This window comes from Lissotriton helveticus, chromosome 5_1 (genome assembly GCF_964261635.1).
Source record: "Lissotriton helveticus chromosome 5_1, aLisHel1.1, whole genome shotgun sequence".
Lineage (NCBI taxonomy): Eukaryota > Metazoa > Chordata > Amphibia > Caudata > Salamandridae > Lissotriton > Lissotriton helveticus.
In genome coordinates, this window is record NC_136065.1 from 252,604,169 (window position 1) to 252,622,043 (window position 17,875).

Genomic DNA, 17,875 nt, shown 5'->3' on the forward strand with positions numbered 1-17,875 from the left:
GTGTGTAGCTCAGAATGGGGAAAATACCACAGCCAGTAAATATGGAACCTTGGGGTATCCGTAGTTACATGGCTATCTAGTATCTTCTCAAATAATGGGGTCCCCATAATAATGCCCAGACTCAGGTAAACTGTACTTCCTACAAATTAAAAGATTTATTGTAAATTAAAATTGAGTGAAATCAACTAATGCCGATCAAATCACAGAGAAGATAAAGAGCTTTAAAAATATATATACAGATGCCTCAAAAGAGGGAAAGGAGATACATTTCGTCCAATTGCTGCCCACTAGTGCCAGGAAAAGTGAGCCTCTATCATGGGATGCCATCTTCCAAATGTATGAGTTTGACAGGTGTCAATTGAGGAGATTCTGTTTTGTATCATATTGAATGCATGATTGCACCTTGGGCTTTTAATGTGGACAGTGTGCTTGCACTGCATGAGAAGCTGATTCATTCTTTAGAGATTGGGCCATACTTGAAGGTTTGACAAAGACAAACATGTTGGGTGAGCTAACCTGTGTCCGGTTGGTGTCCACCTTCACAGAAGTCATAGTTCTTTTCTTCCTTGTACCAGGCATCTGCCACTTCTTGACCTGAAAAGGGCCAGGAGAAACAGAGCACACTTTCATAAATGCTTCGAAAATTAGACTGTTTATATTGGATAGGTGAAGACTGTGCTAACTAAAATCCAATGTATATGACAGACGGAGAGGAGAATGAAATTTGCTAATGCTATGTATCATTTTTGGCGTAAGGCTTCAAGACTTCACGCAAAGCTACAATAAGGATATCAAGGTAATAGTTTGCTACCACCCTTTTTTAGTTAATTTCTAGTCTTTTTTGTGAACTTTAACTCCCCATTCTGCTTTAAAATAAATCCTGCTTCAAACTGGTCAGACAAATACGGTTGACTCTTAAATATTGAAACCCTTCCCTTAAGGGATGTTCAAATACAGGGAGATTGCTTGATCTCCATCAAAATAAGGAAAGTCTATCACGTTGTCCAGTGCTTCAAACGGGGAATGTTTAACAGATGCAACAGTCATAACTTTTAAGTTTTAGGAGTAAAGGGTGCACACTCCTACATCAAACTTATGCCTCCTTCCCTAACCATGTTTGTGATTTAGAGGCAGGTGGGACTAAAGGTTGTGCCAGTTCCCACAAAGTGACTTTCCTTTTACATTATAGATGGACACTTGAATAGTGCCATGTAAGAAACTGGCACCATTATTAGAAGAGTGGGGGTGGATGGTGTCAGTCTTCTTCTGCTGTGCCCTGTACTCCTTGGAATTAAGGCTCACGCATGGGCTGGCATGTGTAGGCAGTGGGTTGCAGATGGAAATCTGGCATCCCTAGAGGCAGGGGATAATTGTGCCAGATAACCTTAGTACTGGAGCAATTGTATATATTAGCCTTTGGGAGTGTACACGCTGCCTAGCCATGGGAGCATCCGAGGGATTCCCCAAGACTACAGCCTATTTATTGGGTGCACACCCTGTAGATGGCCCCTTGGGTTACCTATAGCCTTGAGCCAGAGCAATTTCCTACATTTGCACTGGTATGCTGCAGCGATAATACATCCCCCTGACTCAGAATGCACCCCTTATGTGAATGTCGATAGAGGAGAGGCACCACTCCCCGGTTCCACTAGGTAGCCCAATGGGTCGCATGCATTTTCTAGATTTCATACGTCTGTCCAGTAAGTGGAAGGCAAATATGAGAGGTTATAAACCAAAATATCTCCATCACCATAACAAGTCCATTTCTAAGGGTTGTTTTAATGCCCATCATTAAGGACCACTGTTGTGACGGGGGGATTCGTATGCCATTCGTCTAAGTTAACATTTTGTTAACTGTCTCTTTCTAAAGTATTTACGACAAAGAATCCAGGGTTTCATTTACTAAACAAATCTTTTTGAAGGATGGTGCTGCACAGTGTGCTGCAGAATGGTAACTATAAAGTAAATCACATGCTGAAGGGGTTAAATCTGAGTAATGGATAGAAATCGTACTACCCAAACATGCGGATAGCCACTTCAGTATTGCTCCTGAAAAAGTCAGTCACTGCCACCTGAGGTAAAAAAGAAACTGAGTGATGCCATGATCGTTACACAATTCCCAGTATCCCTATAGTTGAGTCGGAGAACTCAGGCAACCAATCCGATTTTTATCATTACAAAGAAAATCCTGGCCATCTCAGATGCACTGGGATTTTATGCAACAAATTAAGAGCAGCATTTTGGAAACTTTGTTGACCTTAAAACTAAAAAGTCACCTAAATTGTACTTGTCCTGATGCATACCCTATACATAAAAATGTGATTGAAAAACTTGACATCACAGTTCCTTAAAGGTCATCATAAGTTGACATACGTTGCATATTATTTAAAAACAAAATGTTAGTGCACCTAAAATACCATTAATACCCTACCTCTAAGAGAACTGTTGATAGACCTCCCAGCACCAATAGCAAGCAGAGTAGCATCTATGTGCTAAAACAGGATGTTTACCATCCTTCCTGATCACATTAAACAAAACTAAATCCATACTTAGTGCTTTAACATAAAAAATGCATACAATCTAAAAGGCACCCCCAACATACCCCTGTCCAAAAACCATCCAAGAACCTTCAACATACAGCTCTTTTCCAACTGTTACCAACCATGCCTCTCCCAGGTACACTCTTAAACATGCTCTCAAAACTTGCCCTGTCTGCACCCATTCCTACTACATAAAGATCCTGTAAACCCAGGAGCCTGTGGCATAGATAAGTTTAAGAAATTAATGAGTTTGCTCTTAAGAGATGGGTGAACCTCTGCATTAACTCATTTAGTCATGCACATTTATCGTACAGCCAGTCCCTCCAGTGGAATATGGGAGTAGCCCTCTATGCTAGATCATGGTAAACCTTACAATCACTCACCTGTGAGGGTGGTCGATGGTCCCCCAGTTTTAGCCCAGACGTTCTCGCCATAAGCGGTGTCACTGTGTTTCAGTGTCTTCAAGGCAAGCAGGTGCTCAGACCATTTCTGAGCCTCTTGGCTAATGCTGCAACTTAGCTTCAGTGGCTTTGCCCCATGACGTAGTCGATAGGCATTGGTGGCATTCAGGAAATCAGACACAAAATCATCATAGACTAGAAAACAAAATCATAAGCACTGATATGTCATGAGAGTTTTAGCAACTAAAACATAAATGATGTGAAATAAACTTTTGGGTAGTCAATTGTTTTGGATATTACACAAGCAATGTCTCAAATATTGCCTGCAGACATCAGGGTCTTCTAAGCATTACCTGCTAAGCTTGTCAATCCTTTGAATGAAAAGCTGGTCCAACTGCACCTTTCCATTAAAATACATTGGCCCAGCTCTCAAAGGTTATAGTAAGCAAGTGATTGTTTTTATATGTCAAAATGTAGGTAAAAAGGGGTCCGACCCTACAAGAAGGGTTCTTAAGTGAATGTTATGTCTTTACTGTGTACTTTCCTCCTAAGACTTCCTTTTCCAGTTTGCAAGGTTGGCAAAGTCTTCTTGATTACCTCACAATTGTGCTATCATAAAATCACTGCTACTTTATCAGCGAGTCATTTGACCCTCTTTCCTTTGCACAAGAGATTAGTGGATTTATTTGTAGAGTGGTTGGAAGATTCCCACTGTTACTGGACTTTTCCACTTATGCAAACTACCAAAGACTCTCAAACTGACCTCCTTTCTGTTTCTGCTGATCCCTTACGGTAGGCCAGAGGTGCTATGGACCATTGTCTGGAACTAATGTTCTAAAAGATTAAGGGCCTCATGTTTGGAGAACGCAGTAGTCTGTCAGGGTGGCAAAGACATTACCTCCATCACACTGATAGATTACGGTTTGCCAACTTTAGAAATGACTGCCAGCCTGGAAATGCCATCAAGATGGTTCCTTACAATGAAGTAAAGATTTTGTGGACAGCTGTTCACCAATCGTAACTTTTTCTTTGTTTTTCATGTTGGTCATTACATACTTTTCTACTGGGGTGTGGGGTGGGTCCGCTTTTTCCTGTCCCTCACTGGCAAAATTTTCCTGGCGGTGACAGACAGGAAAAAAAGACATCCACACTAAACAGGGCAGACAGTGTAATGTCATTCCTCCAACAGCCCCCTTCTCCTTTGGGTCACTGGAGGAAGTATTCCATCGACCGAGTTAACAGGGGCTCTGTCAATAGAATACTAGAGGTCTGCCAGTCTCTAAATGAGGCGGGCAGACCAATGGTTTAGAGGGAAGGATACTCTGTTACGACAGAAACTGCGAACAACCGGTATTAAAAAACGTATCAAGAGGAGTGTTGTACAATGCATATCTTTCACCCCTTCGGGGCTGATGACGTGCTCAGCTCGTCATGGGCGGAACCTGCGCTACGCGGATGACGAGCTGAGCTCGTCACGTAACGCGTTTTTTAAAAATCGCAGCGCGCAGAGGGAAAACCGCTAGCGCGCATGTGGTTAAGGTTAATTATGGTCTACAACAATCATAACCAATCTGGATTTTAAATTAGTAGAGATCATGACTGGACACTCAAAGTTCACCTGCCTGTTCGGTTCCCTTACTGTGTTGTTCAGGGCTCAGGCTGGGGCTGGTGGGTCCTCAGAATCTGACATAGGTCAGTCTTTCATCATATAGTTTTCTCACATCTGAATGTGCATTCAGAGCTACAAACGCAATGGATTTTTGAACTTTATAAATCTTTAATTTATTTTCATAATCAGTCGGGATATTAATCAAATATTGTAATTTCCCACCACCACGTACTGCCTTGGTTTTTCGTCTACCCTGTGTTTCATTCACTGCCTTTGCCCTCAGTCAGAACACTCATTCCTGGATGCTGTATCTAAGCTTAATTCTAACCATCCAGTCACCGCTGTTGTACTGGAATTCAAACATCTGAGATGTTTCCTGAATTCTTTGCTCTCTCAGGGTATGGTAGTGATTCAATATAACATTGCACAGGTAAGCTCTAAATGAGAAAACCCCAGGCCAGCATGGCTGTCTTTGGGAAATACAACCCCATTTTCTTTGTCCAGGTGACTGGCAAGAGTACTTGATGTCTCACGTAGCTGAACATCTAATGTTTTTGGAATTTTCTGTTACCATGGATGTCGCTCAAGTGGGATTCTGCCCAGGACAAGGCACTGAGTCAATACTATTAGTGATTTCAGATAACTGCAGGAATGAAGTTAAAATTGGCCAATACCTAGATTCTTCTCAGTCTGGCAACAGTGTTTCACTTTTCTCAATTAGAGATACAGTCACATTCTTCTGCCTCCTATTTGGACTATGTGGTGCATCTCATTCTCTGCTTTTCAGCAATCTTTTTAACATCTATTTATGCCTTTGGCGAAGCTCATCTGATCGAAATGCAGTGATTTCTACATGTATGCCAATGACACCCAGTCTTCTTTTAGGGTGGGAGGAGATACGTTATTTCAGCTATACATGAAATGGATCTGGCAGTGGATGGGCAATCATTGGCACATGTTCAAGTCAGAGATGACTGAGTGAGTTGTGGACGGTGATCAGGCAGACCTCTAGATAGATGAGAGACTACCCTCTCAAGTCAAATTATTAACGAAATCTTGGTGTTCAAATTGACCAAATGTTCTCCCATGTACCTCAAAGCTGAGCTTGTGTAGCCAAAACTCTCTTTCACTTACATAGGATGAGTAAGGCTCCTAAATGACAGTTGTACGTGCCTGGCTTTGGCAACAATCTAGACTAGGGTAGTGACTTTATTTGGGTCTACCTAAATACCTACTTTGGGCATTAGGGGCTTCACAATCAACCAGCCCCACTAGTGAGAGGTACATTGCACTGCACTGAAGCCTAAGAATATAAACGAATATAAACATTAGAAAAGCAATCTCAACAGGTTGCTGTTGATTACCTGTGGATGGTGGTGTTATAGCTCTGGGGCAAACAGGATATGATGCCCGTCCTCCATCTTGCTCATTAATTACGGATCCCCGGGGTAGGACGTTTTTTTGAAAGTAGCCAGGGTTGGTAATGTTGCCTGCCGGGTTGTATTGAGCAACTGCAATAACCATGCCTTTCCCGTCCACAGCTTTGGCAATGCCCATCTCCTTGGTGTCTTTCCAAACGACTTGACTAAAGTGACCTGCAGGACAAAATCAGGATTGAGAATAACATGCAGTTTGCACACACTACAGTGACAGTATGGACCATGGTACATGAAAAGCACTCAGGGCCAGATGTATCAACATTGCATTTGGCGATTGTAAAATAGTGAATTTTTACGATTCGCTGTATTAGAGTCGCAAAGTGCAATGTATGTAGGTTTCGCAATAAAAATAGCGATTCCCACATATTCCTTAATAGCGAATCGCAAATTGCGATACCTATCGGCCTAATGGCCCATAGGAATGAATGGGAAGGCATTCGCAATTTTCAATTACCAAATAGGTAATTGTAAATTGCGAATGCAATTGCAAGGGTGCCAGGGGGCCATAAGGCACCCCTAAAAAAGCTAAGTGTGCACATGTGGTGCACACACATGTCCTTGGGGCATGTGTCTGCGCCACATGGCACTTAGAAAAATGCAATTTTATGCATTTTTCTACGGATTTGCAAATTACCATCAACTTGAAGTTCGTGGTAATTTGCGATTCCTTAAAGCAAAGTCGCATTCTGAGGATGCTTCTTGCATTGCATTTAGGGAAATGCAAATTGCGATTCTCTAACTGCATTCGCAAGATAGGTACTCGCAAAAATTTCGATTACCTATTTTGCAAATGGCTTTTGGGTTGATACATCCAAAAAGGCTTTTTACCATTCACAAATGGGCCGATCTGCAAATCGGCCCGTATGGGACAGGTAAAACCCTTGATACATCTGGATCAGGATTTATTTTCTATTTCAAATACCAAGATTAAACTGGAAGTCCATTTTATTAACCTCGGAGGGATGAAACTAATTCGAAGAACCCTATAAAGGGTACAATCAATGCCCATTAAGTTCAAAGAGTCTATGGGTGGTTAACTGGCTAAGTGACCAACTTAAACAGCGTTAATTTCAAGCAGATATATTTAACCTCCACTTACAAAAAGTTAAAGAACTGTTCAGAAATTCTACTCCCATGACCTGAAACAAATTGGGCCCAATTTATATACTGGAGGTCGGGCCATTCTCCGCCAGTGTGACAGAGTATTGTACTTCATCACCATGGTGGAGGTCCCATCTGCCAAGTTTATAAATGTCTATCGGGTTGTCGGACATTTAAAATATATATGTTTTTTTAAAACATGCCTCACCACTGAGATAACTGTCTGAGGCGAGTTCATTTTAAACCAAGGATGTCCAATCTTCCTCACGATTTAGACTTGTGCACATAGTATCGAAAAAAGAACACTGTACATTGGCCAACCCACACAAAAAATAAGTATTCCCATGTCAGCATAAGCGTTGCATTAGATACAACGTCCTTACTACCCCTCTAGAGTTTGTTCATTGTGTGGGTGACTTATGGTGGCAAGTGAGCAGCACCATTTCCACCCCTGAGAGAGGAAGCAGCGTTGAATCTTTATTAAACATGGAGGAATTGCATTGGATTCTTCGTTTGGACAGTATGGTCTCATGTCTAAATAGTAAGGAAGATTGGACATCCCTGATTGAATGGAACTCTCCTCATACAGAAACTTTATAAACTCTTAAATCTTTGCCATTTTAGTTCTTTTCACAATGTACAAAGGATTTTATTGCCCTCTCTCACATTTTAAATCACCCAGTCAAGTGTATTTTGGTATAAATGTACTTATGTGGTTTCATTTTGAGGTTCGTCAATATCCTTTTAACCATTTCAAAATGGTGCCCACTACTCCTCAACCCTTTTGTGTCCTTGTACCTAGTCGGCCTTCGGTTTCTTAATTTTCTTGGTCCTTCTTCTCTTTCTATTGCCTACATCAACCAACATGCTGCCCTTTCACAATCACCTTTGAGAACTAATTCTACCACCATTTAGAGCTATCAGTGAATCTCCATTTTCCATTTGGGCTGATTCAAGTCCAGTGAAGGAATCTGGCACCCAACCTTGAGACCCATACCAGACATGTACTTCCAACTATGGGCTTCCAGTATATTTCTATCAGGTCAGTGTCTCTCATACTACTGCACAAACTAACCTTCACCAGTATAACCCATTTTAAGGGTTCTAAGTAGCGCCTCTTTCAACTTCTTTTTATGTAGGCAATTCCCAGCCACCCGGTTACTGAATTCTGTAATTAGGGACCCCCATATTTAGTAACTGCATTACCTTTCATAATATAAGTAAGGTCTCATGAGTATTGCTTAGGCCTTGTACTGGCTCACTTTTCTTTTTTTTTTTTTATTCTCACTATGATCAACCTTTCTCTATTATTTTTTCAGCTCTTTCTCTGGCTCGTTTTATCCCCCAGTCCTGAAGATGATCCCGCCATTTTTACTGGGATCAAAAAGCGGTTGACTTTAAAAGCATGGACCCTATATGATTGTGGAGAAGTTGTTGTAAAGGGCTGTGCTGTTTTTGTGTTTGCTAATATACGTGTGATCACAATTTATCACTTGAGTTTATCACCTTTAAAGAGAGTACCGAGCATGCCTATTTTGCAATAATATTCACTGCCCTACTGTGTCTTGAAATTGTTTTTGATAAACTCCTTTGAATACATTTCATGCGCCATTTGGTTCTTTCCATCTAAAGTATTGTTAGTAGGGACCTGTGTGTTTTATGTTACAGTGATTATACCCCAGGTCCCCGGTGACCCTTGGGTCTCTCTTGTTGAAATATTATTATACTAGACCTTTAATTTTTGGTGTAAAGCACCATGTTGAAGGTACTAGCAAGCTGCATTACAACAAAAATAAAGCAATTAATTTATATTTGCATCATTTTAATTCAACAAACTTCCAAGAATGTCCTTACATCTAGTGTCGCGGCATTCAGCAATTTGAGTTCGCAGTGTTAAATTGAGTAGGTGTTGCCCAATCCTCAATCTTTTAAATAACAAGTCCAGGGTCCCAAAGTTTTGTTTAGAAGCCCTTGGCCGGTGCTACTGAATGTCAGCATGCACATTCCAAAAATGAGTAGTCTTTATTCCACTCTCTACACTTTATCCCTTTCTGCAGGTTCCTGCTTTCTGGATTTGTCACAATTTTTCTGTACTTCTGTTCTTCCTTCTTTACCCTTTGGTATTTTTTACTTTCTCTTGCTGTGGGTGAAAGTTTCATGAAAAAATATAAGCGCTGGTCCCGAATATGACTATCCACAGAAAGAGCTTTTCCCGGCGTAAGTGACTTGCACTTCTCCGAGACACAAATGTGAAACCCAGGGTGAGGGCAGGAAGTCGGATTACACAAATCAGATACCCAGTTCCCAATTCAAAGTATGAAGGATTGTGACCAAACCAAGCTACACTACATCATCCTGTGAGATGGCAAGGGTATTGTTCCAACTTGAGATGCCAACCAAGCAATGTCACATGCTGCACCCAGCAAAACTCTCTGGAGGTCGTAAACAAAGGTCCCAGAACTGAGTTCTGGACATAGTTGGGTAATTTTAACCTGATCTAAGACCCTCAGGTAATACCTCAAACATTATACATTGATATCTCCACATCTATACCCAATTTTAACAACCATTAGGTTATTGTTACTATATCCTACAGAAACAAAGTAAAACAACAAATCCAGAGGTAGGCCTTTAGTTTGCTAAAATGTAAACAAGCAAATTCAACATACACAAACATCAGACTTGACAAATACTCCTTCCATTGTGAAACAGGCCTCGCAAGCCACACAGTATTGAATGGGGTCAAAACATGATGATCACATCAGAGAAACTCTGTATTTTTATGTAATAGGTCCCAAAAGGGAAGTCAAAACAAAAAGTAGAGTCTATTGAACCCTCTTTGAGCATTAGCCCTCTGTTGGGACAGACAGAATCTTCTACTGAGCCGACAACCTAGAATGTTTTTTTTTTTAACATTGAGCGCATCACCTTAAGATTCTTGTGGATGATTCAAGGGCGAAAAATGTAAATCATTTTCTTAAGTTAACTGTTAAATTCCTTTGGTTTGGTGAAGGTAGCAAAGGCCTCTTTAAGTAAAATGCAAGATGAATGAATTTGTTTTTAAGATCCTTATTAGAAAATGAAATAAACTAAAAAAGCTGTGATCAATGCAGGTATGGTGATTACAGAAATCAAGCTTGCAAGTGTACCTCACTTTATAATACTTTTAAAGTAGTCCAGCAAAGTAAGAGCAAGGTTGTGTTGAATAATAACATACATATACTTAGAAAGTAGTGTGCAACAATTGATGATCACACGAAGAACCTTTATGTGTGCACTAGCAGCCTGTCCGACGTTGTCCGGGTATGAATTGCTGCCGGCCAGTAGTATATTGTTTTGTAGGATTTCGTTTAGATAGCATTTCTTATCTGTGACAGGCCTGTGAAACACTCCGATTCACAGTGCACTGCTGATGCACTTAAGAGTGTGCGTTCAGTAGTGTGTGAACTCGAGTTTCCCTAATTTATTTTTCCTTGCAATATTATATAGCGCGAACTCGACAACATGGCATGAGCACAATTTACATTACAGAAGAACACATTAATTTGTGGTAGGCACGGGGAGACAAAGCGATTTGCCTGGAATCACAGGATGTTGAGCCGATGCCGAGATTCGAACGTAGCTCCCCAGCTCTAAAGTTCGCAATTCTAGAACTTGTGGCGGGAGGTGTGTCTAAAAGTGTATGTCGGTGCTGGCCATCAATGAGAGAGACCTGTGCATTTTTCAAATGGGGGGTGAAAAAATATGAGTATATTGCTGGAGATGTGGGCCGCCGTGCCACCAATGTACTTACCGGGGGAGGGTAAACACCCAATATTCCGCAACTTTCTTTACGCATACCATCACTCCGCATACTTTCATTACGAGAGTACCATGACTCCGCAATGCCATTATAACGCATGGCATTACATTTTATATGCTTTTACCACGCATACATTTACAACGAAATTCGTTGTAAATGCATGAATGGTAAAAGCATGTTTTTTTTTTATGTTTGGATAAGGTAAGTATGGGTATAGAGGTATATGTTTTGGGGTACTGAGGTATATGTTTTGGGGTGCTTGGGTATTTTATGGGTTCAGATATAGTTTTGGGTTATGGGGTACAGGGGTAGTTTTAGGGTTTAGGGATAGGTATGGGTTTTGGGGTACAGGGGTATTTTTAGGATTCAGGGCTAGGTTTGGGTTTTGGGGTATATGGTATTTTTAGGGTTCAGGGGTAGGTTTGGATTTTGGGGTACCGGGGTATTTTAAGGGTTCAGGGCTAGGTTTGGGTTTTGGGGTATTTTTAGAGTTCAGGGATAGGTTTGGGTTTTGGGGTACAGGGGTATTTTAGGGTTATGGGGTAGGTTTGGGTTTTGGGGTACATGGTTATTTTTAGGGTTCAGGGCTAGGTTTGGGTTTTGGGGTATAGGGTATTTTTAGGGTTCAGGGGTAGGTTTGGATTTTGGGGTACCGGGGTATTTTAAGGGTTCAGGGCTAGGTTTGGGTTTTGGGGTACAGGGGTATTTTTTAGAGTTCAGGGATAGGTTTGGGTTTTGGGGTACAGGGGTATTTTAGGATTATGGGGTAGGTTTGGGTTTTGGGGTACATGGTTATTTTTAGGGTTCAGGGCTAGGTTTGGGTTTTGGGGTACAGGGATATTTTTAGGGTTTAGGGATAGGTTTGGGTTTTGGGGTACAGGGTATATTTATAGGGTTAAGATGGGTTAGTGTTTAAGGGTGTTAGGGTATTTTAAGGAGTAAGGGTGGGTTATGATTATGGGTTGCTGGGGTATTTAAAGGGAGCAGGGTGGGATTAGCACACGATATGAGACATGGCATGAAGGGCAGAATGTACCACACGCCCCCAGAGTTTGCCACGCCCCCAGCACACGCCCACAGCACAACGCAGACACGCCCACAAGGGACTACTTTGCTGGCACGGTTCTTTTACCTTTTAAACGTATATGGTGGGCGTCTGCATAGCCTATGTCCTTCTGCTGCAACTGCCCTTTCCAACGCTGTATTGGGTGTTGTGATTGGTGCTGTGGTTCCTGAGATTACCCACCTCAAAGGTTTGGGCTCTCTCTTTATTATATTAGTATGGATTTATATGCTTTGGCTCACCTTTCACAGTCTTTTAGGGGCAGCATCTGTAGAGTTGAAACTTAAGTATTTTACATTCTAAGAGGAAGAACATGCATTGAGCTTGCGATCTCTGATTGTTGTTGGTCTCATTTAAGGACCTTACATTCTATTTTTGTTGTTTTTAAGTTTTAGGTCCACTGACGATATCCTTGAATGGATAGAATGCATGCAGTGTGTTAGACAATGAATGACAGTGATGGAGAACACTGTGAGGCTGAGCTGGGTGCCTTTCACATTTTAGGGAATGGTATTGTCCTGATTGATAAGTAGCATTTCTAGAATGCTCAATCCAATAATGCAACACGAGAGGCATATCGGATTCTTTATTTAACTTGAGGAGCCTGTCTGCTGAGGGAGGAATCTTGAAGCAGCCAATTTGACCATTGTCTGAGATTAATTAATCCAGCCATTTGATGAAGGAGTTAAATAAAACTTCCCTCTTCAGAGGCTCTAAAGATGGCTCCTGGCTTTAAGTATGAAGCCTGATCTAAAGATTTTGATACTGGGCGCAAACTCAGCCTCTTTGCCATCTGTGTTCCCTGCTTTAGAATTTTCAACATGTTTAGGCTTGGCTGCCATGAGGAGCAAGTTTCCAGCTGTTCATTGCCACAGCACCACTGAATATGGAGCCGAGCATTCATATTTGCAGGTTTTAAAACCGAAGGCATCGAATGTGCACCAGGTTTTACCATGGTCCCATGCAGGAAGAAATTTGCAGACCATGTCTACATTCAGTCACGAATACCCAGTTTCACAACCAGAGCGAGCACAGAATTAAAAGTCCAAAATGCACTTACATTAAATATAGATGCAAATAATTTAAATTCCATTTGTATTTAGGAAAAGAGGGTACAACTTTGGGAAGCGTCTATACCGACAGGCACAAGGACCATGGAGGCCGTGCCAGCAAGCACAGTGATCTCTGGAGTGCAGTACAGCCTGAAGTAACTCAATGTTAAGAAGCCTTCCAAGAACCTGACAAATTAGAGATATAGTTATACTGTCCAAATATGAAAACAATTAAGGACATTGTTATAGGCAGTGGGGATTTGGCAAAGTGGGTTTGTTGTTTCCAATGTATCCCAAGTGCACATTCTTCAAACCTATTTGGGAAGCAATGGGATGCTGTGCATAGAAGTAGGAAATTAATTCAGCATTGTGTACGCAAGGCCGAAACTGGCCAGTGGAGGAGCTACTGGGTGAGGCATTAGGACAGATGAGTTGTGCCTTTAAATATGTGCGATGTAAATATAACCATGATGTACATTTTCAGTTACAAGTCCTCACCCCTTCCTCGGTCCTTTTCAGTATCATGGTTTCCGTAATATGATTTTATCCAGACCCCCCAAATACAATAACTTGTTATGTACAGCACCTCTTGTTTGAGATACTTTTGCTTACAACAAAATCGTATAAGTCTCTTTGGAGCTAGGAATGTGCTATCAATAACAGCTGAAACCCATGAAAGACCTTTAATGCCATAGTTTATCACTTTAAGGGGACTAGATGTCCAGGCAGCCCCCACTGACATTAAGAGAATTTAATTATGTTGCATGAGCAACTGTATGTTTAACATAACTCTCCCTAGTGTAAGGGTTATGAGGGGCTCTTGGATGAAGTGAAATCAAAACTAATGGTAATGATCATACAGCCATGCCATGGCGTCTTAAGGTTTTCACAGGCAAAAACAATGGAGTTCACAGAGTGCCACCAGGTAAGATGGATAGAACAAGTGCTCAGCTTACAAGTTGCAGCAATGGTGTTTATTCATATGATTAATTATTTAATTACATGCACATTCTCAAATTAGAGCCAATGCTAACTTATTATGCTTATGTCAGAATGGATATCACTATAATTGTACATACGCGGACATTATTAATTCTTCATCTTCATGATAACTGAGGCATGTTGTAAATCCACCAGGTGACTCGGGCTAATTTGCATGCCTAATTGAATAACTCTCAATGTCAAGAGCAGCTTCTCTCTGTCTCACCAGTGGGGCACTCTTCTGGGGTGAACACCTTACCAGATGAAAGTGATATGCTGAGCACCATCTCAATTTTGAATGCTGGTTCTCATGTTGATACCTGGTTGGCCAAGTAGCAACAGAGGCCCTTCTCTGACTCCTAATGATCATCTCTGAGGACACTTATCGCATGTAAAAAGCTCTCCTCTCTCATGAATAGCTAAGGGCTTAACACTCCTTTGAACGTGTGACTTATGTTATCAAGTCAACGATCATTAGCCCTGCAGGATTTTAATTGGATTGAGCTGACGCCAACTGTGCAATGTATCCAAAATCACCTTGTGCTATAGTATGATCAAGCAGAAAGTGTACCCTTATGCACTTACTCCAAGCCATCTACAACACATGCCACCTAATGTGTGGGCTTTGTCTTCCAGTATGCCTCTTTAGAAAGCCTTTGCACCTTTCATGGAAGCCTCAATCACCCCAATTGCTTTCTGTTTCTAATGTGCCTTATCTCCCCAACTGCGTCTGTAGTTTGTCAGCCTCTACCACCCATAAATGATATCAACTTCCTCATTCTGGCTTTTTGTCCTCATGCCAACATGCCCTCACTACAAAGAGTTTGGGAACAATGCACACTGATCACATGCAAACTCATCATCTCTCTACAGAAGGAGCAGCTATTCATTTGGGGCACAAGGGCATGTCACTCATAGTGCGTATTCTGCTGCGTCTTTTCACATCCCACTGGAAGCAATGAATTTAAGAGAGCAGCAATAATATGCACTTTCCTTTAATGTGTGTAGCTTGGCAGCAATCAATGGAATATTGCACTCCACACACAAACTAGGTCTGTATCTAGACATGCAAATGCAAGTCACAACATGAATTCTACAGAGGAGGTAAAGACTGCTTTTCTGCTCACCTGTGTTGCTTTGAAATCCAGGTTTGCTGAAGTTGTAGTCTTTAATCTCGCCATACCAGGTGTCGACAATTTCCTTCCCTGAAATAAGAATCATGGTTTTTAGTTAAAGATCAAGGACTGCATTTCCTTGTAAAGAAGAACATATTTAACAGCTCGAAGTCTTGGGATCTGCCTTGAGTGAGGCTCATCAACTTCATTTGACATCCCACAATAGTTGGGTGTGCCCGCTTGATCAATTTAGACATTGCTGCACAAAAAGTGGTACATTATGTAGACATAAAACACTACATAGGGGACAATGAAGTGCTCCACATACAGTCAAATAGGTGACACTCTAAGAAGGCAAGCAGAAAGGCAAACATTAAGGATTGTGATCAATGGAAAGGAGAGGATAGTTTTTCTTTGTAGGCATGAGGAACTGAGAAGGAGTGTCCATGACTGGTGAGAGGCTCCTTCAAAGGATGAATCTTTAGCTCCTTTCTGAGCTTCAGGAGTGATATTGGAAACCTGTTAGGTGGAGTGAAACTGTGCTACATTAAGTTGTTGGACTTATCGGACAATGGTTTCAAAACATAAAATGAACTTTCTGAAAACATTTCGATTAGTAATCGTCAGTGATGCCAATTTTGGTAAATAGTATTGTGTGTTCCCATTATAATAAAGATTCCTTTGAAGTTAAGTATCATTAGTTCAAATACAGAATGACAAACACTTTACTACTTTGGTTTGGAAAATTATTTGCAGTTGCATATCCTCTACCAATAAGAGGATGCTCATCTTCCAGTGTATAACTCGTTAGACTACCTACGATCAGTACATCAGAAGAAGGGGTAAGCTTCAAACTATGTATCCAATGGAAGAGAGAATGATATGTAAACACGCACACTGGTTGTGGGAAAGGAAGATTGTAAGTAGACTACAGGACTTGGTTGTGGGAAAGGAAGATTGTAAGTAGACTACAGGACTTCAAATTAAAGTCCTCAAAGGAATAAAAAGTTGTTTTCAGCATTATTCAAAATGTGCAACATTTCTTGAAATAGAGAGGGGCGTTCAATGCTTGGAAACGATCACAGGCACTCCGAGCATCACAAAAAAAAACAACATCATTGATGAGAAGAGTAAAGAATGTGTGAAGTTGTTCCAGATACACTTGGTTTCAGCTCCAAGTGAAATACAGAGACTGTAAACAAGAATATGACACAAGAAAGAGAGAGAAAGAGCACACAAGCAGAGGAGACACCTGGGAAAAATTGGAGACATAACAACACTTGCTGTGGAAAAAACGGGCAAGGAAATTGGAAGAACAAAAAAGAGCAGAGTTACTTTCACGTCTGGCGCCGAATTGTGTGGTCCTATCAAGTTGTGAGCAATGAAAACCAGGCCCAACCTATGTACAAAGATGAGCATCAGAAGAAAAAGGGAATCGAATGTAGAAAGGAAGTTGAATTCATAAAATTTGGGGTTTTGTAGCCAACTTTCTACAACACACTAGAACGAAATAAACATTTTTACTATTTAAGTACTACTCACTCATAACAAGCAATATTCAGTAGACTAGTGTTGCTTTCATCTGAGTTTTTTAACACCTTTTGTTGCTATTGTTATTATCCAAGACAACTTGTATTACTTTACAGAACTATTTGCAGAAAATACAACCTAGATTACACAGTTTCATGACGCCCACCAAATTGAGTGTCAAAAATGTCCACATGTAAAATATTCTTGGCTACAAATGCGAAGATACAGATATATTTTCTGTCAGAATTGTTATCCTAATTGCCATAAGTAAAGGAGTCATTGGAGACATGGAGGGTCATCGTTTTATTTCAAAAGATAAGAGTAATGTAGTTTTTATGGTATTTATCATTCCTGCCCATTTCTTGGGTCAAGATATCTTTTGGAAAACTGTGGGAAGTATTTCAAATGTAAATCGGGATAACACAATGGCATACAAATGTAATGGGATTCCCAAGCAAGTACTGATTTTATCATCATAATTGAGAGCAAAGAAATAATAGTAAACTAAAAATATTACAGCTACATTTGAATGTGGAGGATACTTGGCAAACAGAAAACCAAGACAAGAGAGAATATGCTTCTATTTCAGGATACACTGACGTCTAATTCTTAGGACTTTTGTTAAATGAGGCCCAGCTGGATAAGATTGGTGGACAGTTATTTCTGATTAGCCCCTGTTTTTTTTGGGAGAGTTATATTGTACAGACCACTAATATTGCTGCATGAAATGAAAAAGCCATTTGTAAGTAGCTTAAGGGATGTTCCTAATGTTTTTTAGTTTTTAGTTCACAAATATGTTTTCATCTTGACTACATTTCTGTAGTGTGGGATGTACTTGGGAACTGGTTAGAGGGTGTTTTTTTAGCCTAATAAAAACAAATAATGTTGAAAGAGGAAAGGAAATTGAAATAAAATATGTATTCATAGAGAAAATTCTCTGCCTATGCGATTCAGTTCTTGATCAGCTGACCAAAGACTGATTTGAGTTGAAGTGCATCTATCATCACAAGTTTGAGCCTGATCTGTGGTGCCCTAAGAAATCATACTGAGAATATGAAAAAAACGCTTGAAAAGTCAATAATCTAACAACTCGGACAGATGGAAGATCCTCAGCTTATAACACCTGTTGGTGATGGCATTGAGTGGGTGGTAATGTAACACACGTAATTTGACATTTCAGAATTGTGTCACATATATACAAGATGTCTTTGGTGAAAAACAACTTACTATGTATGAGTGAGC

General features: G+C 40.6%; 1 protein-coding gene across 2 annotated transcripts in view; it reads right to left on the minus strand.

Annotated features, from left to right (window-relative positions):
• The window catches only part of LOC144754405 (uncharacterized), a 558,704-nt gene that overhangs the window by 37,565 nt on the left and 503,264 nt on the right, over window positions 1-17,875 (minus strand). For both annotated transcript variants that reach the window (XM_078642133.1, XM_078642134.1), the window contains exons 11-14: window positions 15,116-15,193; window positions 5,915-6,145; window positions 2,924-3,136; window positions 517-594 (exon numbers count right to left, since the gene is read on the minus strand). In XM_078642133.1, coding sequence (XP_078498259.1) covers window positions 517-594; window positions 2,924-3,136; window positions 5,915-6,145; window positions 15,116-15,193 — 600 coding nt within the window. The remainder of the gene's footprint in view (window positions 1-516; window positions 595-2,923; window positions 3,137-5,914; window positions 6,146-15,115; window positions 15,194-17,875) is intronic.